The sequence below is a fragment of the Natator depressus genome, chromosome 1 (genome assembly GCF_965152275.1).
Source record: "Natator depressus isolate rNatDep1 chromosome 1, rNatDep2.hap1, whole genome shotgun sequence".
NCBI classification, from domain to species: domain Eukaryota; kingdom Metazoa; phylum Chordata; order Testudines; family Cheloniidae; genus Natator; species Natator depressus.
In genome coordinates, this window is record NC_134234.1 from 81,833,501 (window position 1) to 81,859,841 (window position 26,341).

At 44.4% G+C, this 26,341-nt stretch overlaps 1 protein-coding gene and 1 long non-coding RNA gene across 3 annotated transcripts in view; one reads left to right on the forward strand and one right to left on the reverse strand.

Moving 5' to 3' along the window:
- Nucleotides 1-8,181, reverse strand: part of RBM26 (RNA binding motif protein 26) — a 101,675-nt gene extending 93,494 nt beyond the window's left edge. The window contains exon 1 of one of the 2 annotated variants that reach the window (XM_074962357.1): nt 8,000-8,181. In XM_074962357.1, the coding sequence (XP_074818458.1) occupies nt 8,000-8,070 (71 nt within the window). In that variant the 5' untranslated portion in view covers nt 8,071-8,181. The remainder of the gene's footprint in view (nt 1-7,999) is intronic. The other variant, XM_074962351.1, reaches the window with a different exon arrangement.
- A 121-nt stretch (nt 8,182-8,302) lies between these two features.
- Nucleotides 8,303-26,341, forward strand: part of LOC141993022 (uncharacterized) — a 31,851-nt gene continuing 13,812 nt past the window's right edge. Inside the window, exon 1 of the long non-coding RNA XR_012640726.1 lies at nt 8,303-8,381. This is a non-coding gene — a long non-coding RNA (uncharacterized LOC141993022). The remainder of the gene's footprint in view (nt 8,382-26,341) is intronic.

Consider the following 26,341-nt stretch of genomic DNA (forward strand, 5'->3'; position numbering starts at 1 on the left):
TCTAGGCATAATTGGTCCTGACTCAATACAGGAGGCTGGAATAATGACCTCTTGAGGTCCCTTCCAGCCCCACATTTCTATAATGCTATGAAACATGCATCCATTAGAACAGTTATGCCAAGTCTACATTATACCATTACAACAAAAGGGGATACAGTTGATGAGTGCTTAAAATTGTTACAGACAGTAACTGCTCCTGGGGGAATTTTGTGGCAAAAAAATTAAAAATTTTGTGCACAATATTTTAAAATTCTGCATATTTTTTTGGTCAAAATAATACAACAGAATCACATCAGTTTCAATTATTTTGATAATTTATTTCAAAATACCTGTCAGCAAGTATGTCTGTAACAATACAGACAACAAAAAAGATTCAGGAAATGATTTTTGAGAAATAGATTCCTTACTAAGCATATTAATAAACAATTGAGTAATAATTCATTTAAACTACAACACAGAAAACTATTTACTGTACCACTCAGAAGCAGTGCAAAGGCTTGGTGGAGTCAGGGCTAAAGGAGGAGCTGAGGGAGAGAGAAGAAATTGCTTGGAAGAAGCCTGGGAGTGAACCTGGAAGGTGGTTGGGTGTGGGTGGGAGAAGTATAGAACAGGATATTGGGTTTTTCTGGGGGACGGAACTGGGGGGGGGAGCTTGAGCAGGGGACTGTTAGGGAGCCTCCCCCATGCAGATCCTGGATGACCCCTAGCCTCTCCTATTCAGTCAGGCACATCTGCTCCTATCCCTGTGTGTTCCTGCACCCCTCCCTCTCTCCATCCCCACTTGTCTTTGCACCCCCCACTCCCATTCAGCCCCTGGCTCAAAGCTGTCACCCCACTAGCTCCTCTGTCCGTCTGTCCCCCTCCCCACTAGCCCTTCTGAACCCTAGTCTATGTGACCCCCCCACTCCCAGCAGCCCCACGTGTCCCACTCTGTCCATTCACGCACGCGCGCGCACACACACACCCCGTGTGTCCTCTGGCCCTGCGAACAAGGTGCTGTGAGGAAAGCAGCATCTGCTCCCTCCCTTTTCATAGCTGCCTGCTCCAACCTTGAGCCTGCTACCTCTCTTCTGGTGCCACAGAAGGCCCTGTTGGGTGAAAGGTGTAATTGCAGCACCTCCCCATCAGAATCTATTTTCTGCAGAAGTAAAATAAAAAAGATCTGCAAGGGAAATTAATTCTGTACTTGCGCAGTGGTGCAGAACTCCCCCAGGAGTACACACTGAATGAACAATGCACTGTTCTAATTCCTTTGTAGCTATTTCTCAAGCAAATTTTTTTTAACCTGGAAAAGCATGGAGGGAAGCAAGGACACAGAAACTGACCATGTACATACCAAGCTGAAACATTTAAACTACTATTTAAGTCATTATACAAAGAAAGGCCTGAAACATTTAGATGGACAGAATGTTTTCTCAGTTTCCAGCTCAGACTGCAGCTTCTACCTGCAAAGGAGAGGGGGAATGGGTCATCATCAGCCTTTATCCTCACAACTGTCAACACCTCTGAATTCCACAGCCTATGAGTACTATAGATCATCACTTCATTCAATTATTCATACCTAATGTAATCTCAGATTTGCCCAAGATTTGAAAATATGAACATCAATAGTTTTCATCTGTTGGTCAAAATTCCTGCAGCCTCATTTTCCCCTTAACTTCATCTACCTGATTTTGTTCTTGCAGCACTTAGGGAAACCTGCTATTAAAGTGCAGCAGTAGCTGGTACAGAGTTCATTTTTAACAGGAGCTCTCAACCTTTATTTTGCTAAAATCTCATGGAAATGGCAAAAACTAGAACCAGAATATAAACTTTGGACACTGCTTAAATTTTTTAATGGTGTTTTGATAAAAAACAAAGTGATACAGAGAGATTAATAGGACAATGAAAGCCACCTCTTGGGGCAATTTTGAACTGGATTTTCTCACTTTTCTTGTGCCCTTCTGCAAGAAACCTAATATTCTGGGACAGGCCCATCTGGCCACACTGTTGCTCCTTCTTAATTAGAGTCCTAAAATAAGTTATACATAAGTAATGTTTGTTTACAAAATATTTTATAACTTTTTAGCCATCACAGAAAACATCTGCCAAACTGAATCTAATTTTCATTTGATGAAAACTCCACCACACCATGAACACCGTCACTCACTCAGGAAAGTAGGAGAAGAGACAGACAGATTCCTTCACCAAATACCCCTGAACTCTAGAGCTAACTTTTTAAATTCCAATGCAATTCACTATAATTATTATTGACTAAGGTCAAGAACCTCAACTCAGAAAAAAAGGAATAGGTACTGTACAGTCCCCATTATTTTTAAAATTAGTCTTCTTAGTGTAGGCGCAACATGCCTCAAGGAGGCCCATGATCAGGATTCGTCACCGAATTTGGTCCGCTGGATGGATCATTAGTTTCCCCGGCCCAGGCCAGGAACTGACAGGGAGTACAACATGAATGCTGATCCGTACCCATCAGAGACGTTACCCAGGTCTTTAACATGAAAAAGATAATCTTATCCCAGTGCATCTCATTTTCTTTCAAAGTCACTAAAGCAGTGTCAGTTAACTTACCTCTAACCACTGTAAATCCTACTTTCCCAGAGCCAGTGATAGAATGTGGGGTTCTTGATCACCACTGCTCTACTGCTAACACACTGGGAATGTGTGTCAATCTTCCCACAGTGGCTGGCCTACAAAATGCCTCACTTGTCAAAGTATGTGTTATGCATACCACTCTGTGCCCAATCCAGAGGATGAGACTCCATGAGAGTGTTTTGGTAGAAGAGCAATGACAGATTCCTTCACAAAGGTTCCCTCCAATTGACAAGTCATGTTGTCAATGCTCAAGTGCAGGGCTGTTCTTGTTGTGCTCGCTTTCAGTAAACTTTTAAATGGGGATAAAGTGTTATAAACAAAGAATTAAAACTTTTATTAAAGCTAATATTTAAAATCAAATTTACACAAGTTAAGAGGGAAGGTACTGTACATCTGGGGTCAGGCTTGAGTTATGAGGGATTACAAGTGTCGGTTACAAGGTTCACCGGATACATATGTAGTACATAACTAAGCATAGACCCAGATTACTAAATCACTTCACAGCCACTCTCACTCTTCAGGAGGGCAAGCTAGCAGTAACAGCAGCAGTTTCTCCCTGGTTCCCAAGCAGGTACAGATCCCTTTTTCCTGATTCTAGAGAGCTGTCCACTGAGGTGCACAAAAGAGGTATATAAAACCAGGAAATTAGCAAACAAAAACTATGTTTAATGGCAGTTAAGATTGCAGCACAACACACTCCAGTAAAGTCCAGTTACCTCAGCAGTGTTAATGAAGAGTAACTTTCCAACCTTACGGGATATGAGGCCTGGTCTACACTAAAATGTTAGCTCAACCCTGCTACGTCACTCAACAGTGTGAAAAATCCACACACCTGAGCAAGGTAGTTAAGACAACCTAAGGCCCCGTGTACAGCCAGCATTAGGTCAACAGACAAATTTCTCTGCTGATCTGGCTACCACTTCTTGGGCAGGTAGATTACCTACACTGAAGCACTACAGAAGCAAGTATAGACAAGCCTTGAGACAGTCAGATGTGCTGATCTGTTGCTAGTATTGATATAAATGCACTGTTTACATTAGAATGTAAGTTTGATGAAGTTGGGATACATATCGCTTTTCGGTATCTATTAGAGATGGAAACGAAAGCTTTGTGGCATTCTAGAGTTAGTTGATTGTATTACCTACTATGCTATTAATTAACACTAAGGTAGAAAGGATGCACAAGTCTTTCATTTTAAGACTGCCCAATCTTTTAATGTTTTGGGTGGTATCCTGCCACAACCTTAAGTCACTAAATAGTTGACTTGCTAATTCTATTAAGCAACAGAGTGGGACAGACCACACCACTCACCTAATTTACGAATTTACAAAAGAGTTGGGACTGAGCAAGAATTTGAGTACAGTTAATTGAGAAAAGCTAGCAATATAGAATTGGACAAGAGTAAAATGATGGAAAGAAGGAAAGACTGTTCAGAAACTAATAATGGTCAGAGTGCTTTGACAGATTCTTTGCCATGTAATGTTGTAAATGAAAGTATTATATATATTAGTTAGAAATGGTGTTTAAACAATTTGTTTTTTATTCTCTTTGTAATAAGTAGTTACAATATGAAAATCCATAGCACAGTGAAAGGAACACTTTCCATTTTAATGAGGCTATGCCCTTATGGCATATAAACTCTACTTTAATTCACATTTTAAACTGTAAACTTTTTCTATATATCTGAATTAGCAAACCAAGTAAGCCTGCACAAAGATCCCAAACCAAAAGAAAAAAAAAATCTAAATACCGTATACACTTGTTCATAAGCCTAATTTTTTTTTAGTAAAAAAGGGAAGCATTAGAGAAGGCGGTCGGCTTATGAACAGGTATAGAGACGGAGAGGCGGGACACAGCCCCTCCCCTCAACAGAGGGAGCAAGGAGAGGCAGCAGAGCCAGAGGGGAAGAGGTGGAGCCAGAGTCTCTCCCTTTCTGGCCACGCTGCTCTCCCCCAAGCTGCAGCTCCGGGGCTGGCAGGCTGCAGCCCTGCCGCTCGGCCCCACCCCCCAGAGCAGGCTGTGGCCATGCTGCCTGGCCTGCTGGAGCAGGCTGCGGCTGTGCTGCCCAGCCTGCCAGAGCAGCTCCAGCCAGGCCAGAGACATCCTCGCCAGATAAGGTGGGAAGGGATGGGATGGGGAGAGTGTGGGGGTCCCAGGCTACGGGTAGGGTCATGTGGGGGATGGTCACAGGGGTTACTCCCCTGACCCCCAGCTTCTCCCCCCCAAAAATTTCCCCACCAGTTGCTGTCCCAGCCCATCAGGGTAAGTAGCTGGCGCACCGGGACACTTTGTTTACTTCGGTTTACCTCTATGCCTGCGGACGCGCGAGGTAAATAAACCATCTCGGCTCGCCAGCAGTTTATCCTGATGGCCCAGGAGCCAAAGTTTGCCAACCCCTGAATTATAGGGTCGACTTATGAATGGGTCATAAAAATTTTCCATTTTTACTTATCCATCTTTTGGGGGGGCTGGGGGGGAGTAGTCTTATAAACGAATCAGCTTATAATCGAGTATATACGGTACCTGGAAGTCTTAAACCATGTATGGAGGAAAATCAATGTGCCAACAGAAGATGTTTAATTAATTTTGATTTACAAGAAGGTAATTAAAACAAGACATTTATGCTATAAATAGGTGAAAATTGAAGAACCACACAGTTTCACTTAAGTACTACCACTGTCACTGATGTTACCACAAACAGTGTTTTCAAAACTATGAGACTAGACTGTAGAAACTTCCTCTTACAGACTGGTGGCTCAAACTCAAGGAAAATGAAAATAAACTGCTTAGACCTTTGCTAAACCAGAACTTGGTTCTAGTGAATGTTAAACACAAATGATGAGATCCTCACCTGCACTTCAGCCCCTTTACAAAAAATGAATAGGGTGGAATGACAAAGGGGCTCTAAAAACCAGAGACATGGCCTGGGGAGGAGACTCTCCTGGCACAGGAACTGCAAATGTCCAACCTAAGGCTGTCTTCTGAAGACCCCTTTGCAAGCCCTGTGTAGAAGATATGCCAGGGACACAGTATTTCCATTACAGAGACCACGCAGTGCTGTAGTTCATAAGCAGGTGGAGACAAGCTGCATTTGTCACAGCATATGTCTGCACTACAGTTAGCTCAATATATCTATGCCCAAATTAATCCCTTTATTAGTCCAGTTTGAATGAGAGCAGCCACACCCGGAAATACTGGAGCCACTAAGACTTCTAGGAGGACATTCCGTGGTACGTTCTTTGCACTGCAATAAGCTGAGATGCTCTAGGAATTCTCTCAGTGAATTGTGGGAGAACTTCTGTCTTTTCTGAGCACAAAGAGAGAATTGCTGGAAGACCTTTGTATTTGTGGATAATCCAAGCACTATATCCAGATGCACAGACACTCATTTCTCAACCTGTGTATTATATGATTTTAACATTAGCTTTAATAACATTTTTATTTCTTTTATTAGGTCACTTACTCCTATGCGCAGGTTTAAATTTGAAATGCCCCATCGGCGCAGCTGCAGTGTTTAAGTGAAGATGTGGTATGCTGACTGAGAGCTTCTCCTGTAAGCTTAGTTGATCCACCATCATGAGAAGTGGTAGCTATGTCAACCGGAGGAGTGAGTGTGGATTTTTCACACCCCTGAGCAGCGTTGTTATTATACCGACATAAGTCTGTAGTGAAGACATGTCCTAAGAGTTCCACCTTCATATTGCGTACAACACAGCTCCGGGCTATGGGGTTTTTTTTGGCAAGGATGACTCAAACTCCTTTACACCATTTGAATTCTGGGCAGCTCGACAGTTTTGGCTTAACTAGATAGTCCTGTAAGTCTATCTAAGAGTGTCTCTTCATCGCAAAATTAACCTGAATTATAACTTGATTGCCTCTAACTTGAGTCCTTTCCATACACATAACCTCTTAATTACCATGCAATGGTATTTTCAGTTCGGATTGGATGATTTGTCAGGAAGTAGAGGATAAAGCTTGAGGTAACAGTTCAGCAGCTGCTACCATGACCACATTTGCGTTGTGGACATAAAATAGCCCCACTTGAGTGCCACCAGTCCTCACAGGACTTCCAGAAATTCCCTCTGTGTGCATACAGTGTCTCATAACAGAATTATGCACCATTTTTCTCCAGCAAAAACTTTTGCCCCTTTTTTAGAAATGTTCACACACAAAATAACTCAAAACTAGTTTTTAACCATTCCTAAAATTAAAATTAAGCTTCTTGAAAAAGAGAACTCAAAAATAAAACAACAAATCTTAACTCCGGTGATACATTTTTCTAATTCTTTTCTACACTTCAGTTGCTGCCTGTGGTACACAACTACATGTTCTGCTTAAGAACTATCCTCCATCTAAGAGCTTTCAACCCACATCTCTTATACTTAGAATTTTTAAAACCCACTGACCATTCGTAAAAGCGCACCGGCTCAGCGGGGGAGAAAACGGTGTTTTAGGAGACTTATCCCAGTAATTCCCACAGGCTCTATAGGGGAGGGGTGCAGAGTGCTGCAAGGTTTACCCAGTTACTCACACGGGCTGTTATAGAGGAGATGTAACCCTGGCTACTCACATATGCTCTGAGGAGGAAGAAGGGAATTACCCCAGGGGGTTACCCCGGTTACTCACACGGGCTCTGTGGGGGGAACAGTGTCCCGGAGAGGGGAGGGGGGTTACCCCAGTTACTCACACGGGCTCTGTGGGGGGAACAGTGTCCCGGAGAGGGAAGGGGGGTTACCCCAGTTACTCACACGGGCTCTGTGGGGGGAGCGGTGTCCCGGAGAGGGGAGGGTTACCCCAGTTACTCACACGGGCTCTGTGGGGGGAGCGGTGTCCCGGAGGAAGGGGGGGGTTACCCCTGTTACTCACACGGGCTCTGTGGGGGGAGCAGTGTCCCAGCGGGGGGGGGTTACCCCGGTTACTCACACGGGCTCTGTGGGGGGAGCGGTGCCCCAGAGGAAGGGGGGGGGGTTACCCCGGTTACTCACATGGGCTCTGTGGGGGGAGCGGTGCCGCGGGGGGGTGGTGGGGGTTACCCCGGTTACTCACACGGGCTCTGTGGGGGGAGCGGTGCCCCGGAGGGAGGGAGAGGTTACCCCGGTTACTCACATGGGCTCTGTGGGGGGAGCGGTGCCGCGGGGGGGGGGGTGGGGGTTACCCCGGTTACTCACACGGGCTCTGTGGGGGGAGCGGTGTCCCGGAGGAAGGGGGGGGGTTACCCCGGTTACTCACACGGGCTCTGTGGGGGGAGCGGTGTCCCGGAGGGAGGGGGGGGTTACCCCGGTTACTCACACGGGCTCTGTGGGGGGAGCGGTGTCCCGGAGGAAGGGGGGGGTTACCCCGGTTACTCACACGGGCTCTGTGGGGGGAGCGGTGCCCCGGTGGGGGGGGGGTTACCCCAGTTACTCACATGGGCTCCAAGGTTTTGCTGAGCCAGGATTTCAGGGCCTCGAAGTTTTCTATGATCATTTTCGCCACCATCCAGAGCGGCCCGGCCCCCCCGCCTCCCTGGCAGCAGCAGCGGCGGTTCCGCCCCGCCCGCAGGCCGGGTCCCGGCTCCTCTGCGCCCCTCGCCCGAGCTGCCTGCCCAGCTCAGTCTGGATCCCCGGAGACGGGACAAGGGCCCGACGCCGCGGAGGGCTCGGAACCCGGCGGGCCCCCGCTCTCGCCGCAGCCTCCCCGAAGACCCGGACCGCACGGGGAAGATCCCGGACAAACGAAGGACCCGAGCCCGGATCGTGGCTCCCAAACGCGCGGTCCCCGCCCCTCCCCCTTCGCCGCAACACGAACAGGTAAGATGGCGGCCCTGAAATGTCGCGAGAATATAAAAACCTCGCGAGGAAAGAGAGGGCGCTGGGAATGCAGAGGGGTGGGGGAAGGGGAGGGATGAGCGCGAGGGGCAGGGCGCCGAGGAAAAGCCGGGGCGGGGCGAGAGAGGGAGACGCGGGGGAGCGGGGATCCGCCCTGTGGTGCTCGCGGGGCCGCTCAGGGAGAGAACGGGCGGGGCGGTGGAGTTTCATGGGTCTCACTGCCCAGGCCCAGGCCCTGCGGAAGGTCTTGCTCTTAGGCTCTGGCAGGGAATGGGTTTTGTTGGTAGCGTCCCACCAGTGTTTCCCCCCAGGAATTGAAATGGCGTGGGGGGGGAGGGTTGAATATACAGAGGGTTGAGGGCCAAGGCGTGGTGAGACCGTGAGGGTGAGGATGAGCTGTGTGGCTCCCTCGTACGTTTTGCGGCCATTTAATTAGATTTAGTTCATGTTTTAAAATCATCACACAGATTAAAATTGGCTACTCAAGCCTACTGTTGTGAAGCACTACAGCTGCATCCTTCTTGGTGTCTTGTAATTTTGCACAACTCTGTTCATGAACATCTCAAATGCAGTGCCTTCATCTTTGGTGGCTTCTCGTGTCTCTGGTATTTCCAGTCCTTCATGACATGCTCATGATCAGGCAGAAGGTGACTTTTTTCGGAATACAGAATTCTATTCAGTGAGGACAAAGAACACTCTACTTGTGATGGGGAGTTGCAAGAGATTAATCCCTACGTCTTTCATTTTAGGAAACCTAGCACAAAGAATGGGTTGAACCACTAGTGATGATAAAGAAGTTGTTGAAGTCAAATCTTCATTCGTTCGTCATATGATATTCCACTCTGTGTTCAAATTCTCTATTCTGTCCTGATCACATAGCAACCCTGTTGCTGGCAACGCTTCACTCTGCTCAACTGTCAGTGTTTTATAAGTTTCAGAGGGATAGCCATGTTTTATGACAGTCATCTGTAAAAGCTATATAGAGGTTGAGTGAAGTCCAGAAGTCGCTGTTGTTGATTGGTAAGAATGAAGTATGTGTGCTTTTTCAGATGGCTTAACAAAGACTTCTCTTCCTCTTCCCTTAAAGAGTCAATATAAGTGCCTTAATTAGTCAACTTCTGAACCAAGTCTTTGCTTCTTCCAGTATGTTTTCAATGGATCTCTCTCTGATTGAGCCAAGTGTTGTTTCTATTGCTGGACAAAGATCTACTACTGCTGTAGCAGATGCGTTGTTTAATGACCCAAATGGTTTCAACGGTAGAGTTACAAGAGACAGAATGGCGATAGTCTTCTCTGAACTTAGTAGCAAAAGTGGTCCACCAGCCTCACTACTTAGATCTGTCCCATCTTGATAAATGCTTTCCAAAGCCAGTAGTAATGGTTGCAGTAATTTTAAGACAACAGTCATGGATCGCTCATGAAAAAGCCAGCAGGTTTTGCCAAGTTGGACTAATTTGTACTTTAGTCCCAGTGTATCTTCTGTTTATTCCAAGATGTTCAGTCCCTTAGGACTCTTGCTGGAAAAAAAAGAGTATAACGAAGATGTTAAATGTATGGCTTTTTTAATGTCTTTTGGAGATTCTGCAGCTCATGCTAGTGCTAGTTGGAGTAGATGGCTTCTGCAGTGTATATAGGAGACATTAGGGTTACACTTTCCTCTGAGCAAAGCTTGTACTCCACTATGTCTTCCAGAGAAGTTTGGAGCTTCATCAAATGCACAAGCAGCCATCTGTTTGGGGTCCAGTTTAGAAGCATTTAACTCTTCTATAATGTGAGTTGTCACAGGTGCAGCCGATATGTCTTCTAATACCTGAACATCTACAAATGCGTCTTCTGGACGGCCACTGACATCAGGATAATGTATGCAATGACTTAATACTTGACGCCAATTTCTATCGGTGCATTCATCAGCCCACGTAGGCACATTTTTTGAATGTGAAGAGAGAGTTCTTAACTTTTTCAACTGCTGAGTCCTTCGTTGTTGTATTGCATGCTTCTAATCAGTCAGCTAAGTTTCTTGCAGAAAGATAGCGAGCATCTGTTGGTCTTGTTAGGAATCAATATTGAACTTCAGGATTAACAAGTGACAATAGACTTAACATTGGCCTCCGGCTTGTAGTGTGTGGTATCTCTTGCTTAAATAGAAAGTATGATGCAACAGCGACGTTTGTTTGCATAAACTGTGTTCTGTCTCCAGCATTCTTAGTAGCCTTATTAAGTACTTCTAAAATTGGCTTTGACAGTGACTGTCTTATAAGGCTTTCTGCATGTCAATGCAGTTCAGAGGCTTGGTGTTTTGCAGCCTTTTCACGTAGGCTGTCATCATTGGCTTTGCTGATTGGACTGGCTGTCAAGATTCCTTCCCCACTCTGAACTCTAGGGTACAGATGTGGGGATCTGCATGAAAGACCCCCTAAGCTTATTCTTACCAGTTTAGGTTAAAAACTTCCTCAAGGTACAAACTTTGCCTTGTCCTTGAACCCTATGCTGTCACCACCAAACATGTTAAACAAAGAACAGGGAAAGAGCCCACTTGGAGACGTCTTCCCCCCAAAATATCGCCCCAAGCCCTACACCCCCTTTCCTGGGGAAGGCTTGATAAAAATCTTCACCAATTTGCATAGGTGAACACAGACCCAAACCTTGGATCTTAAGAATAATGAAAAAGCAATCAGGATCTTAACAGAAGAATTTTAATTAAAGAAAAAGTAAAAGAATCACCTCTGTAAAATCAGGATGGTAAATACCTTGCAGGGTAAGCAGATTCAAAACATAGAGAATCCCTCTAGGCAAAACCTTAAGTTACAAAAAGACACAAAAACAGGAATATACATTCCATTCAGCACAACCTATTTTACCAGCCATTTAACAAAAGTAAATCCAACGCATTTCTAGCTAGATTACTTACTAACTTAGCAGAAGTTCTGAAGAGTATTCCTGACCTGTTCCCGGCAAAAGCATCACACAGACAGACCCTTTGTTCCCCTCCCCTCCAGCTTTGAAAGTATCTTATCTCCTCATTGGTCATTTTGGTCAGGTGCCAGCAAGGTTATCTTAGCTTCTTAACCCTTTACAGGTGAAAGGGTTTTGCCTCTGGCCAGGAGGGATTTTATAGTTCTGTATACAGAAAGGTGGTTACCCTTCCCTTTATATTTATGACACTGGCAAACCAAGTTCCTTCACTTTTACTATATAAATCTATGGTATGGCCACATCTTGACTTCTGCATGCAGTTCTGGTCACCCCATCTGAAATGAGATATACTGGAAATGGGAAAGGTACAGAGAAGGGTATCTAAAATGATTAGGGGTGCGGAACAGGGGAGGAGATATTAAAAGGACCGGGACTTTTCAGCTTGAAAATGAGAAGACTAGAGGGAATATGATTGAGGTCCATAAAATCTTGACTGGTGTGGAGAAAGTAAATAAGAAAATATTATTTACTCCTTCACATAACACAAGAATTAGGAGTTACCCAATGAAATTAATAGGCAGCAGGTTTAAAACAAAAGAAAGTACTTCTTCACACAACGCACAGTCAACCGGTGGAATTTTTTGCCAGGGGATGTTATGAAGGCTAAAACTATTACAGGGTTCAAAAAGAACTAGATAAGTTCACGGAGGATAGGTCCATCAATGGCTACTAGCTAGGATGGGCAGGGATACAACACCATGATCTGAGTGTCCCTAGTCTCTGTTTGCCAGAAGCTGGGAGTGGATGATATGGTATGGAACACTCGATAATTACCCTATTCTGGTCATTCCCTCTGAAGCATCTGGTATTATCCACTCTTGAAAGACAGGTGTCAGGGTTCCCTCCCCACTCTGAACTCTAGGATACAGATGTGGGGACCCATATGAAAGCCCCCTAAGCTTATTTTTACCAGCTTAGGTTAAAAAATTCCACAAGGCACAAATCCTTTGTCCTTGGATGATACACTACCACCACCAAGTGATTTAGACAAAGAATCAGGGAAAGGACTACTTGGAATTCCTATTCCACCAAAATATCCCCCACAGCCTTACACCCCCTTTCTGGGAAGGCTTGAGAATAATATACCAACCAAAGAGGTAAACCAGATTCTTAAAAAACAGAACTTTATTATAAAGAAAAGAAAAGTAAAAGAAGCACCTCTGTAAAATCAAGATGGAAGGTAACTTTACAGGGTCATCAGATTCAAAACACAGAGGATTCCCCTCTAGGCAAAACTTTAAAGTTACAAAAAACAGGGATAAACCTCCCTCTTAGCACAGAGAAAATTCACAAGTTGAAAACAAAAGGTAATCTAACGCGTCCTGCCTTATTTAGTTACTCTTTTTGCAGTATTGAGACTCACTTTAGGATGGTTTATAGGAGAAGGAGGTTTCTGACCTGGTGCTTCTCTGCTTCCCAAGAGAACACACAGACAAAGAGCACAAATAAAGCCTTAACCCCCCAGATTTGAAAGTATCTTCTTTCCCCATTGGTCCTTTTGGTCAGGTGCCAACCAGGCTTCTTAACCCCTTACAGGTAAGGAGGAATTCTGGGCTACCTTTAGCTGTATGGTTATGACAACAGGATACTGGGCTAGATAGACCATTAGTCTGACCCAGTATGGCCGTTCTTATGTTCTTATGTAAAAATTAATTACAGTATAATAATAAAAATGTTTAGTACAGAAACTCCCCAAGATAACGACCTCTCAAGACAACAACAATGTGAGATAATGACCTTTGAAAATAATGTATTTTAAAAATCTTGGCCTCCTAGGAAATGTATATTTATATCAGTTTCCCAGTCACAAATCTAACATTCTGGAGCTAAGTCACTAAAACATAGTCCAAAAAACAAATGTCCCTTTAACATGCCCCCTCACTTCTCCCTCCACCACATCCCACTCATAGTTGTTGTCCTTGAGACCCAGAGTTCAGAGGTGCTTTCACATGAATTCAACTCCCAACCTGGAGAGTGGAGGGGAAAAGACACCTTGCTTGCTCCTCCAGCCACTCACCACTCGCTCTGGCCGCTCGCTCGCTCTGGCTGCTGTTATTTGACATGCCACCATTCATTCCGCTGCTCTGTTGCCGATGGCCATGCACCATCACTTTCTGCAGTCACCTGCCACTGTGACCTCTGAAAATCAGTCTCTTGAGGTTCCACCCAGCTCTCAGTGATTTCAGATCTCAGTGGGGAAACCTAACTGCTAGTGAAGGCTGGGCTGTCTCTTCCACAGAAACACTGTCCTGCCTATGACACTGCACCCCATATTATTCACAGTGATATTATTATGATTATGATGTATTTTATGCAAGATAAGTCATGAGAGATGTCATTGGAAAAGTTATGATTTGCTGAATATGATTATCCTATTTGTATGCATGTATCATTTTTGTATCTGAAGTTATGAATATCAACAATGTATCTGTACTTCAAATGTGGTTACACCTGGGTAATGCCCACTGAACAAGATGCTTTCAGTCTAGATAATGGGTGGGGAAGGGCCTATTCAGAGCAATGGGCCATTAGAAAAAAAACAATAGGCCTTAGAAGAAGCTTATCTCCCACTTGGTGAGCCTTCCCGTGAACGCTCCAGACAGCCTCCAAGTAATGGCTGCTATGACTCTACAAGGACATGTGATCAGACCACATGTCTCTGGACTTCATCTTGGGATGTCAGTATTTTTCCGCAGACTAGTCTGGGAATCAAGCTTTGGAACAAAGGGTTCCCACCATATGCAAAAGTTATATAAGGGAGGGAGTGACATCAGCTGGTGTTTTTCACTCCCACACACAAGAAGACTCCTGGAAACACCTGAGGAACAAAGACTGAAATGGGGGAAGTGCTGGACCCAGGCTAAAGAGATTTCTAGCCTGCGTATGAAACACCTGGGGATTCCAAGCTGTAAAGCAAGTGCAGCTTGCCCCTTAAGAATCTGCAACCTGCTTGTATCATCTGTTAGGGTGAGAATCTGCTCATTCATATCCAATCTATCAAGTATATTAGGCTGTTTGTGTTTTTGTTTATTTGCTAAATAATCTGCTTTGATCTGTTTGCTGTCCCTTACAATCACTTAAAATCTATCTTTTGTAGTTAATAAACTTGTTTTTGCTTTATCTAAATCAGGGAGTTGGAATGAAGTGTTTGAGAATCTTAGCTTAATGGGTAAAGGCTGTTGCATATTCCTCTCCACGTTGAGGGAGGGGGCGAACTTTATGAGCTTATGCTGTACAGTTCCCTGTGCAGTGCAAGATGGTATAATTTTGGGTTTATACTCCAGAGGGGGTGCGTGCTTGGGGAGTTGGGAGTTGCCTTAGCTGTAGCCTTTCCATTGTTGATTCATTGCAGGGGCTAGACAGAGAGCCTGCATGTAACTGCAGCTGGATATGTCCCTACCTATGTGAATGCTGGTGAAAGTGTAGGCTGGAGGGCTTTGCAGCTTGTCACAGAAGTACAGTGTGAAAACCCAGGCTGTTGGGTCAGGGGACTCAATGGCACCCCAGTTCCAGGTGGCACCCCAGGGGGGAACCCATCACACCGCAGCAGATCTACTAAGCACTTAGACCTGATTATCAGTGATTTCAGCTCTTGTGATCATTTAAAAAAAACCAAAAGACTCTCTATGGAGCCTAATCAGCTCTATCTTTTAACAGGAGAGGGAAGCAGGTCAAATAGTGCCTGTGACTCTTAGGCAGAGCCCACACCACCAAGCAAAACACCTGTCGTCCACCCTCTCTCTTTCTTCACTGAGATCAGGCATCCAACACCCCTGCTTAGCGAGTACAGTTCAGTTTAGGGTAACCAGTGCTTAATTTATAATAGAAGAGGTGCTGGGGCTCAAGCAGTTAAGTGCTCAAGCAAGTTTTTTACTTTCATAACTCATATGGTAAGCCCAGAGGTCCTGGGACTATGAACTGCCAAGCCTAGAGGTGCCAGGGCTCAGCACTGGCAAGCGCTGGCACAAATTAAGCACTGAGAGTGACCCCCCTCAGTCAGGACAGCCTAAGTACAGTTCTGCTGCCCTTTACTCATATTGTAAGGATAACATTCCATTACCTCCACACTCAAATTTAAACATTTTTATTAAAGCTAATGTTTAAATTATCTAATACACAGTTTTAAGGAAAGAGTGCCTATACATCTGAGTATAATGCTTAAATTATCCAAAAGTACAAAATTTGGTTTGAAGGTCATAAAATACATATAGTACACAAACAGAAATATCCCAAATTAAGGTTAATCAATTTAACAATACAATTGAAAATATTAGCATCCAAATACTCGGGTACATCACTCATAAAATTTTATAGTAAGAGTAGCTTGTAGAAAGCAAAAGTAGCAGTGTAGATTGTCCCTCAGTAATTGAGACTTTAGGATAGGTTGTTCCTCAGTAAATAGACTCCACCAGAGAAGTATTTCAGTTACTTCCCCGACTTTGCTTCTCAGTGGCACTCCAGTTCATCTCTCCTGGTATTGCCAATGTCTAGTGATGTGTTCTAAATAGATGATGTGTTCTAAATAGATGGATCTAAAGTGATTTGTAAACCAACACCAGCCAGAATTGATCCCTTGGGCAACACAGCTCTGTTTGTTGGATACCTAGGCAGGGTAGGTGTGTTCATGTAAATACAGTCTGGTCCTGGAGCCTTTTCCTCCCCTCCCCGTGGCTCATCACTAGCTGTCAAGGGAGAGCTCATTCAGTCCTTGCTTACAAATCATAATTTGAAATTATTGTGTTGACCAACATCACTGAAATGAATGCACCAACATTGTCATAGAAACCAACAGCTGTGTGAGGAAGCTAGTCTTTGTTCATACTTCTCAAACTTAGCTTTTTCAGATACAAGTATTTTATCATATACTGTATATGCTTTTAAAGTGTGTATTAATGTTTCTATTTCCATTCAAATTTCCAACCAACCACTAAATTGACAACACTGCATGTAACTAGTTGAGCACTGGGGGGTGATGGGGAAATTTGGGGATGTAGGGAAATCCTTGAAAGCCCTTTCCCCTGGAACATGAGGGTACCAATGGCAGCAAACCTAGAACATGCCTGTAGCTATATTTTGGAGAAAATGTGTGACCGTCACCTTTTTTTTTTAGTTACACTTGAAGACACAGGTATGTGAAATGAGCAACTCACAATAAGGTTAACTGTGGCTGGCAGTAGTACTGTGTTATCAGTTACTGCTCAGAGCATAAGACCCATAGCCGACACGTAGGGGAGCATGCAGGAGCAAGTGCCCTGCCCCCTCAGCTTTCTGCTCAGCCTGCTGGTGGCGGAAAGAGCAGATCAGAGACCTGGAGCGGCCAGCTTCAGCCAGCATGAGAAGCAACTCCATCCCACTCCCCGCCCGGGCCAGGCTGCCAGGGAGAGCAGCCGAACATGCTGGGGGAAGGCACAGTCAGAGAAGGACAGAACTACACCCCGCAGGTAACTCTGGTGGGGATGGGGAGAGCACAGTGGCCCTGGGCTAGGTGCAGGGCAGAGGGTCACTGGGGAAGGCACTGGGAGCAGTTTTCCTGGCCTCTGCTCAGCTGGAGGTAGGGGCATTGCCTATGCCCCTCATCTGCCCTGCTGAGGTGTCCGCGAGCTCTGGGGAGACACTGGTGCTGTGCATCTTCCTGGGCTTTGGCTGGCCCCAGCTGATCCCAGAGGCACATGCTCCCTGCTCCTGTGCCCCACCCCCACCCCAAGAACCAGCGGGATTGGCTTCCCTGGCCCAGAGACATGGGGCTGAAAATTCCTCCCAGAGGCAACAGGTGGGCCAATCACGTGTTCCCCCCCTTTACATTGTGCCCTCCCAGTATAAGGAGGCACTAGTCGTCTATGATGAGACCTATTTTTTTTTAATGTGACAGATTAATGTACATGGAAGAAGTGCTTCAAGTTGATTGGCCATTATTGGCAAAAATAATAAGATATTCAGTGGTAGATTATCATCTTTGATTATGATGCCAAGTGAGTTGTAATAAGGCACTGGTTAAGATGTCAGCATTCAGTCACACTCAAATACTTGTTGCCCTTCAAAAATGCTTCTTAGATGTCTTCTTTGCATTTCCCAAAGGGTACAGGACTTGCAAGACCGGTTCCACACATCCAGTGTACATTGTGCTGTCAAAGACCTACTGTGCATGATGGATTGCTGCAATATCACAGACCAGATCAAGCAATTTGAGGAGGTTGAATTGGTGAGAGAGGCAATTTTCAGGGTGGTGTGATGTTGCATGAAGATAGTTGAGTCTTTGCTGTCCATTATTCGATCTGTCAGGTCTGTCAATTGGAATTTGCACCTCATAGCACTGGAAGACTTTGTGAAATCTTTTTTGCTTTAGAGTTAACAGACTATTCTGTACAATTGCCTGATACCTTGCTGAAATAAAAGTTGTAGAAAAGTCTGACCCTGACATGGGAAGAATTTCAAAAAGGAAACTCATTTATCAAAAGGTTGCAAGTTGCCTTCTTTGTACTTGGTTCAGACAAAGACCTAGAACATGAATACAGAACAATGAAAGTCACTGGGGGCTTGGTGGGCATAACACAGCCTCCAAATGATCTTTCCCAGTTTTTCCTGACAATACCAGAACTCCATCACATTTCAAACAGAACATTAAGCTTGTCTGGGATGACTTCTTCAGAAGTAACCAAGTACCAGCAAGACTCATTCGGTGTTGTTAAATGCGAAAAAAGGGGCAATTTAAAAAATACAGGATGAGCTTACTCACAATTTCAGCCCATTCACGAATGACTAACTGGAGCTCATTAATATGATGAAAGCAGTTGTCAGTGATGAGATAGCTAAAGATGTCTGTCAAATGGATACTTTGGATCATGACTTGTATGAAGTCTTCAAAACCCAAAGAATTATCCAAAGCTCAGTCAATCTACGAGCTCCAATCAAGAAGAACAGACTAAAGCTGTGCTCAAAGACAAGAAAAACATCAGAGTGAAGGTGGCAGGGACTATTACAGAACTAACCACACAGGCAGGTCATTGTTTGCTCTTCTCCTGGTTATGTCCAGATCTCAGTGTGATGTTGATCTATGTGATACTTTGGGAAAGTATGAGTTATCCGTGGTACCATGATCAATGTTTGAATGTGACAAAACAATACATATGTGGTAGGCAAAAAGCAAACAAATGCACATCTTGTATGATCTTCCTAAGCCAGCACCTACTGCCAATGTGGTCGATACTTTAAGCCAACAGAAGCCTTCCAAAGTAGCAATCATAGATGGCATGGCTGAGGTACAAGCTATAAATTATAAACTTAACACCTCCCAACATTTGGCTGAACACTTCATTATGAGGCTACAGAGAAAATACTGGACTTATGATGAAGTCCACCTAGTGTTTGACATGTATGCAGAGGAATCAATTAAAAATACTACCAGAAAGAAGAGATTCCATGGTATTGTCCTGTCCAGTACCAAATCCTTGACTCCATGAACATGTCCAGTCTCACAGTGAAGAAGCTACTCTGATACTTGCACAAAGGACAAGTTAACTGCATATCTTGAAGGAAAAACATTCCAGTATGTGAAAAATTGCTCGGATTTCCTCATCACATGGTATAATGAAGCTACTGCCTCGCACTGTTCAATTGTCTTTCCTCATAGTTCCCATGAGGACGCTGACACTAAAATGATTTTGAATGCCATCAATGCCACACAGGGAGGTTCTATAAACTCTAAATTTTTGCACAAGACACAGATGTTCTATTGTTTTCTGGGAGACCTTGCATAAGACTTCCACAAAATTCTATTTTGATGCTTGCTGCTGGGGAACAGAATCACTGTATATCCCTCAGAGATGTGTTCCTGTCACTTGAACCATTAAAAGTCACTGCACTGCTAAGTTTCCATGCCCTTTTAGGATGTGACACTACTTGAAGATTGGCTGGAAAGACCAAATTATCTTACTGGAAAGCTTATGATTCAGCCTCCAGACTCTCTCCTCACTCTGAGAATGCTCAGAATGGCTGAGACCATCACTGATGGGGTCATAAATGCATGGAAGGTTTTCATATGCCGAGTTTACCATTTGAAGACCAGCATTATGACACTTGCAGAGCTACGTTGTTGGATGTTTTCCAAGAAGCAGACAAAATGGAGGAAAATTGCCTCTGACAATGGGTGCATTTATGCCTGCTATCCAGAGGGCAAATTATCGAGCAATGGAACTGCTCTGGTATGATCAAGCACATCTAAAACTATCCTACCCTATCAGGCATGGATGGATTTTGGAGGATGGACTGATCACACCAGTTATGTGTGAAACACCATGTGCTCCCGAATCAGTCCTTTAGTTAATCAAATGCTGGTGTTCAAATACCCATTTTATGACATTATATTATCAAAATTTCTACCAACTGGAGAACCTGGAGCTGGCATAGGTGCCGACTCTGTGGGTGCTCGGGGCGGAGCACCCATGGGGAAAAATTAGTGTGTGCTCTGCACCCACCGGCAGCCAAGCTCCCCTCCCCCCACCTCCTCTTTGAGCGCGGCGCATCCCCGCTCCTCCGCCTACCTCCCAGCATTTCCCACCTGTGATTGTGGTCATGGTTACAATCACTTTTTGTCTCTTTTTCTGAAATGCTTTCCCAGCCTTCAAAACCTCAACAGCTTAAGTGTGTAGCCCCTAGGATTACTTTGCTAGCTATTATATCCTACTAACCCAGCCAGCGTATCAAATATGTTTCTCTTTCTGAATTAATCCATTTTATTCTTATATTTTATCAGTATTAATTCCTAAGAATTTAGGATGTATTGAGTCATATGATATGTGTTTGCTAATATACATAAAATAAGTTTTGCTGAAATGCAAGAAGCCTACTGGCCTGTATCCAGTAAGATCCACTTTATAGCTAAAAGTATAATCAGTTAAGAGTACGTCAGCATAAAAGCTGGTAACCTTTGGCACAGAGAAGAATGGTCCCTGAACTTTGGGGAACCAAAGAGAGAAACTATACACAACACTGAACATGTTTATCTGGCATCTACAACCGGTTGATAACTGCAGGGTATACCACAACCTAGAAGTCACCAAGAGAGCCTAGTTAGGCAGTTTTTGGAATGAGATAACCCTTATTAATATATAGAGAGTAAGTGTCATAATCCACTAACCTATAGGATAAGGGTACCCATACATTTGTTAGGGTATGGAAATAAGATTTGGGTATAGTAGGTTGGGCCTGAATTACATACTCTCAGGATCCTATAAAATACCTTGTATGGAAGAAGTCTGGAGCTCTCTTTTAGCTTTCTTTTAGTGGTCTTTCAGTCTTTAGCTCTTTCTTTTCTTTGTTCTCCTATATTCTATAGACTATCTTTTTATCTACCTATCATTCTATCTTCTATCATTCTATCAGCTCAGCCTGTATAGTACAGTATAACTACTAAACTAAACAATCCTGACAGCAGGATTGTCTGGCTATGTAGACTCCCTCCTCAGGCCCTACGCTACCAGCACTCCCAGCTATCTTCAAGACACTACTGACTTCCTGAGGAAACTACAATCCATCCGTGATCTTCCTGAAAACACCATCCTAGCCACTATGGATGTAGAAGCCTTCTACACCAACATTCCACAAAAGATGGACTACAAGCCATCAGGAACAGTATCCCCAATAATGTCACGGCAAACCTGGTGGCTGAACTTTGTGACTTTGTCCTCACCCATAACTATTTCACATTTGGGGACAATGTATACCTTCAAACCAGCGGCACTGCTATGGGTACCCACATGGTCCCACAGTATGCCAACATTTTTATGGCTGACTTAGAACAACGCTTCCTCAGCTTTCGTCCCCTAATGCCCCTACTCTACTTGCGCTACATTGATGACATCTTCATCATCTGGACCTGTCATAAATATAAAGGGAAGAGTAAACCCCTTAAAAATCCCTCCTGGCCAGAGGAAAAATCCTCTCACCTGTAAAGGGTTAAGAAGCTAAAGGTAACCTCGCTGGCACCTGACCAAAATGACCAATGAGGAGACAAGATACTTTCAAAAGCTGGGAGGAGCGAGAAAAACAAAGGGTCTGAGTCTGTCTGTGTGATGCTTTTGCCGGAGACAGAACAGGAATGGAGTCTTAGAACTTAGTAAGTAATCTAGCTAGGTATGTGTTAGATTATGATTTCTTTAAATGGCTGAGAAAATAGCTGTGCTGAATAGAATGAATATTCCTGTCTGTGTGTCTTTTTTGTAACTTAAGGTTTTGCCTAGCGGGATTCTCTATGTTTTGAATCCAATTACCCTGTAAGGTATCTACCATCCTGATTTTACAGAAGTGATTCCTTTTTACTTCTATTAAAAGTCTTGTAAGAAAACCGAATGCTTTTTCATTGTTCTTAAGATCCAAGGGTTTGGGTCTGTGGTCACCTATGCAAATTGGTGAAGATTTTTATCAAGCCTTCCCCAGGAAAGGGGGTGTAGGGCTTGGGGCAATATTTTGGGGGGGAGACGTCTCCAAGTGGGCTCTTTCCCTGTTCTTTGTTTAACATGTTTGGTGGTGGCAGCACAGGGTTCAAGGACAAGGCAAAGTTTGTACCTTGAGGAAGTTTTTAACCTAAACTGGTAAGAATAAGCTTAGGATTCTGGGGGGAAAGACGTGTCCAAACTACGTTTTCTCAGGAACCCAGATAAAGTTTGGTGGTGGCAGTGGAAATCTAAGGGCAAAGGGTAAAATAATTTGTACCTTGGGGAAGTTTTAACCTAAGCTGGTAAAAGTAAGCTTAGGAGGTTTTCATGCAAGTCCCCACATCTGTACCCTAGAGTTCAGAGTGGGGAAGGAACCTTGACAGGACCCATGGAAAAGAAGCCTTTGAGGAATTCCACCATGATTTCAACAATTTCCATCCCACCATCAACCTTAGCCTGAACCAGTCCACACAAGAGATCCACTTCCTGGACACTACGGTGCTAATAAGCGATGGTCACATAAACACCACCCTATACCGGAAACCTACTGTCCGCTATGCCTACCTACACGCCTCCAGCTTTCATCCAGACCACACCACACGATCCATTGTCTACAGCCAAGCTCTACGATACAACCGCATTTGCTCCAATCCCTCAGACAGAGACAAACACCTACAAGATCTCTATCAAGCGTTCTTACAACTACAGTACCCACCTGCTGAAGTGAAGAAACAGATTGACAGAGCCAGAAGAGTACCCAGAAGTTACCTACTACAGGACAGGCCAAACAAAGAAAATAACAGAATGCCACTAGCCATCACCTTCAGCCCCCAACTAAAACCTCTCCAATGCATCATCAAGGATCTACAACCTATCCTGAAGGACAACCCATCACTCTCACAGATCTTGGGAGACAGGCCAGTCCTTGCTTACAGATAGCCCCCCAACCTGAAGCAAATACCAGCAGCCACACAACAGAACCACAAACCCAGGAACCTATCCTTGCAACAAAGCCTGTTGCCAACTGTGTCCACATATCTATTCAGGGGACATCGTCATAGGGCCTAATCACATCAGCCACTCTATCAGAGGCTCATTCACCTGCACATCTACCAATGTGATATATGCCATCATGTGCCACCAATGCCCCTCCGCCATGTACATTGGCCAAATTGGACAGTCTCTACGTAAAAGAATAAATGGACACAAATCAGATGTCAAGAATTATAACATTCAAAAACCAGTTGGAGAACACTTCAATCTCTCTTGTCACTCGATTACAGACCTAAAAGTGGCAATTCTTCAACAAAAATACTTCAAAAACAGACTCCAACGAGAGACTCCTGAATTGAAATTAATTTGCAAACTGGATACAATTAACTTAGGCTTGAATAAAGACTGGGAGTGGATGAGTCATTGTTAGGATATAGATATTCAGGCCTGTCTGTAAAGGCCTGTACTTTAAGAATTTAGGGGTATTCTTATCACTTGGCTAGTTAGAGGTATAAAAGAAAGAATCAAAATCACTGTCTGCCAGTGTAAGGTCCTTCTCTTACTGTGACAGTCTGAGGCCCTGTTCTTAGGCTAAGGCCTTTGGCTAAGCAGCAGAGGCAGCCATAAGCTAGGAAGCGAACAGTCACATCTTCACATTCCAAACTAGTCACACTGAAATAAGGTGCTATTGGGCTGTCAGGCACTATCAGGACAGGATTGTATTCCTATCGCCTCCAGAGAAAGGGAAGTGCCTAGAAAATGTAAAAGGAAACTTAGTTTGATAGCATCCTGTCTGGCAAGAACTCACTTATCAATAGCTGGGATGTGAAATCCTCACTTCTGTATTGTTTTGTCATTATAGTTCCCACTTTGCTATTGTTTGTCTGTATAATCTCTGTCTGGTTCTGTGATTGTTTCTGTCTGCTGTATAATTAATTTTGCTGGGTGTAATCTAATTATTGTGGTGGGATATAATTGGTTAGCTAATCATGTTACAATATGTTAGGATTGGTTAGTTAAATTTCAGTAGAATGATTGGTTAAGGTATAGCTAAGAATATTACTATATAAATTAGGGGCTAACAGGAAGTAAGTTGGGATTCGAAAATAAGGAAAAAGGAACTTGTATTTAAGCTTGCTGGAAGTTCACCCCAATAAACATCGAATTGTTTGCACCTTCGGACTTCGGGTATTGTTGCTCTCTGTTCATGCGAGAAGGACCAGGGAAGTGGGAGAGTGAAGGAATAAGCTCTCTAACAGTCATTACACAAAGTAAAACTATTTCCCCATGTTTCCCCCTCACCCGCCCCCGCTGTTCCTCAAACGTTCTTGTCAACTACTGGAAATGACCCCCCCCACACTCTCCTGCTGGTAATATCTCACCTTAAGTGATCACTCTCCTTACAGTGTGTATGGTAACATACATTGTTTCATGTTCTCTATGTATATAAATCTCCCCACTGTATTTTCCACTGAATGCATCTGATGAAGTGAGCTGTAGCTCACGGAAGCTTATGCTCAAATAAATGTGTTAGTCTCTAAGGTGCCACAAGTCCTCCTTTTCTTTTTGCGAATACAGACTAACACGGCTGCTACTCTGAAAAAAAAATATGATACTTGACAAGAAACAGCATATGAAGATAAACTGGATTCCTCCCTGAGACACAAAACACCCACTTACAGACTCTTATTTAATAAATATATACCAAAATACAAAATAGGAGATTATATATGCCTGTACCCTAAATAAGGCTTGTTTTATCATAGCAAAAAAATTGGGGGAAATCACCATTTTAGTGATTAAAAAAAGCCCCAAAGTTATAGCTCATTTAATAGAACATCATAAAAGGGACCTTAATGTAATGGAGAATCTGTACAGGAAAGTGAAGCAATTTACCAAAAGTTGCAATGTTATATCTGCATGCCAGAAGTAGGGGAAAAGACTTGGTCTCTAAAGTGGTAGATCCCTATCTTATCCACTGCACTACAGTGACATAAATTGTTTCAAATATCTGCACTTAGGTCCACTGTAAAATGGGGATAATAATGCTCACCTATCTTAGTAAACTGCTTTGAGATCCATGGATGAAAAAGTACTGTGTAAATGTAAACCACTAGTTCAGGGGTGGGCAAAGTTTTTGGCCTGAGGGCCACATCTGGGTGGGGAAATTGCATGCAGGGCCATGAATGTAGCGCTGGGTCAGGGAATTGGTGTGCGGGAGAGAGTGCGGGGTGTGGGTAGGGGTGTGATGTGCAGGAAGGGGCTCAGGGCAATGGGTTGGTGTACAGGAGGGGTGCGGAGTGTATGAGGGGGCTCAGGGAAGGGGGTTGGGGGCTGAGGGGGTTGGGGTGCAGGAAGGGTGCGGGGTGGGGCAGGGGGCTCAGGGTTGCAGGTTCAGGGCAGGGGGTTGGGGAGTAAGGGGGGGTGGGGTGCGACGGGGGCTCAGGGCAGGGGGTTGGGGTGCAGGAGAGGTTCAGGGAGCGGGCTCTGGCCCGGCACCTCTTACCTTGAGTGGCTCTGGGGTAGTGGCAGTGTGCAGCGGGGCTAAGGCAGGCTCCCTGCCTGCCTGCCCTGGCCCCATGCCGCTCCCAGTAGCTGCCGGCACCACGTCCCTGCGGCCCCTGGGGGAGGGGAGGCAGAGGGCTCCGTGCACTGCCCTCACCTGCAGGTACCTCCCCTGAAGCTCCCATTGGCTATGGTTCCCTGTTCCTGGCCAATGGGAGCTGCAGGGGGTGGTGACTGCAGGTGAGGGCAGCGTGTGGAGCCCTCTGCCTCCCCTCCCCCAGGGGCAGCAGGGACATGGTGCTGACCGCTTCCGGAAGCGGCATGGGGCCAGGGCAGGCAGGGAGCCTGCCTTAGCCCTGTGGCGCTACGAAGGTGGCAATCCCGTGGGCCGGATCCAAAGCCCTGATAGGCTGGATCTGGCCCACAGGCCATAGTTTGCCCACCCCTGCACAAGCCCCTTTTTTCAGCCAGGGTAACTATCACTTAGAGGGATTCTATAATTTGGATGAGAGGCAGTTTGGTTAAGTACACTGTGTCATGAAAAGATGCAATTACATATGCACTTGCTTAGCTTTATGCTATGAGTTCATTTCTTGCGTTTGTATAATGAATACATACAATAGATAATACAGAGATCTACCACCTTGCGGAATCCAGGAATGAAATCCTGGCCCCAGTGAAGTCAGTGGGTGTTTATGTCATATTCATGGATTATTTTAACATTTTTATAAGTACAATGTTAGTACAAGATTCCCCATGTTGCCCTGCTAATGCCTCACCCTTGATTTGGAGGGACCAGTGTTAGGAAAGATTCATATATTCAAAGGCCAGAAGAGACCATTACAATCATCTAATCTGATCTCCTGTATAACACAAGCCATAGAACTTCCCCAAAATAATTCATAGAACATATCTTTTAGAAAAACATCCAATCTTGATTTAAAAATTGTCAGTGATGGAGAATCTATCATAAGTTAGTAAATTGTTCCAATGGTTAATTATTCTCACCATTAAAAATTTACACTTTATTTCCAGTCTGAA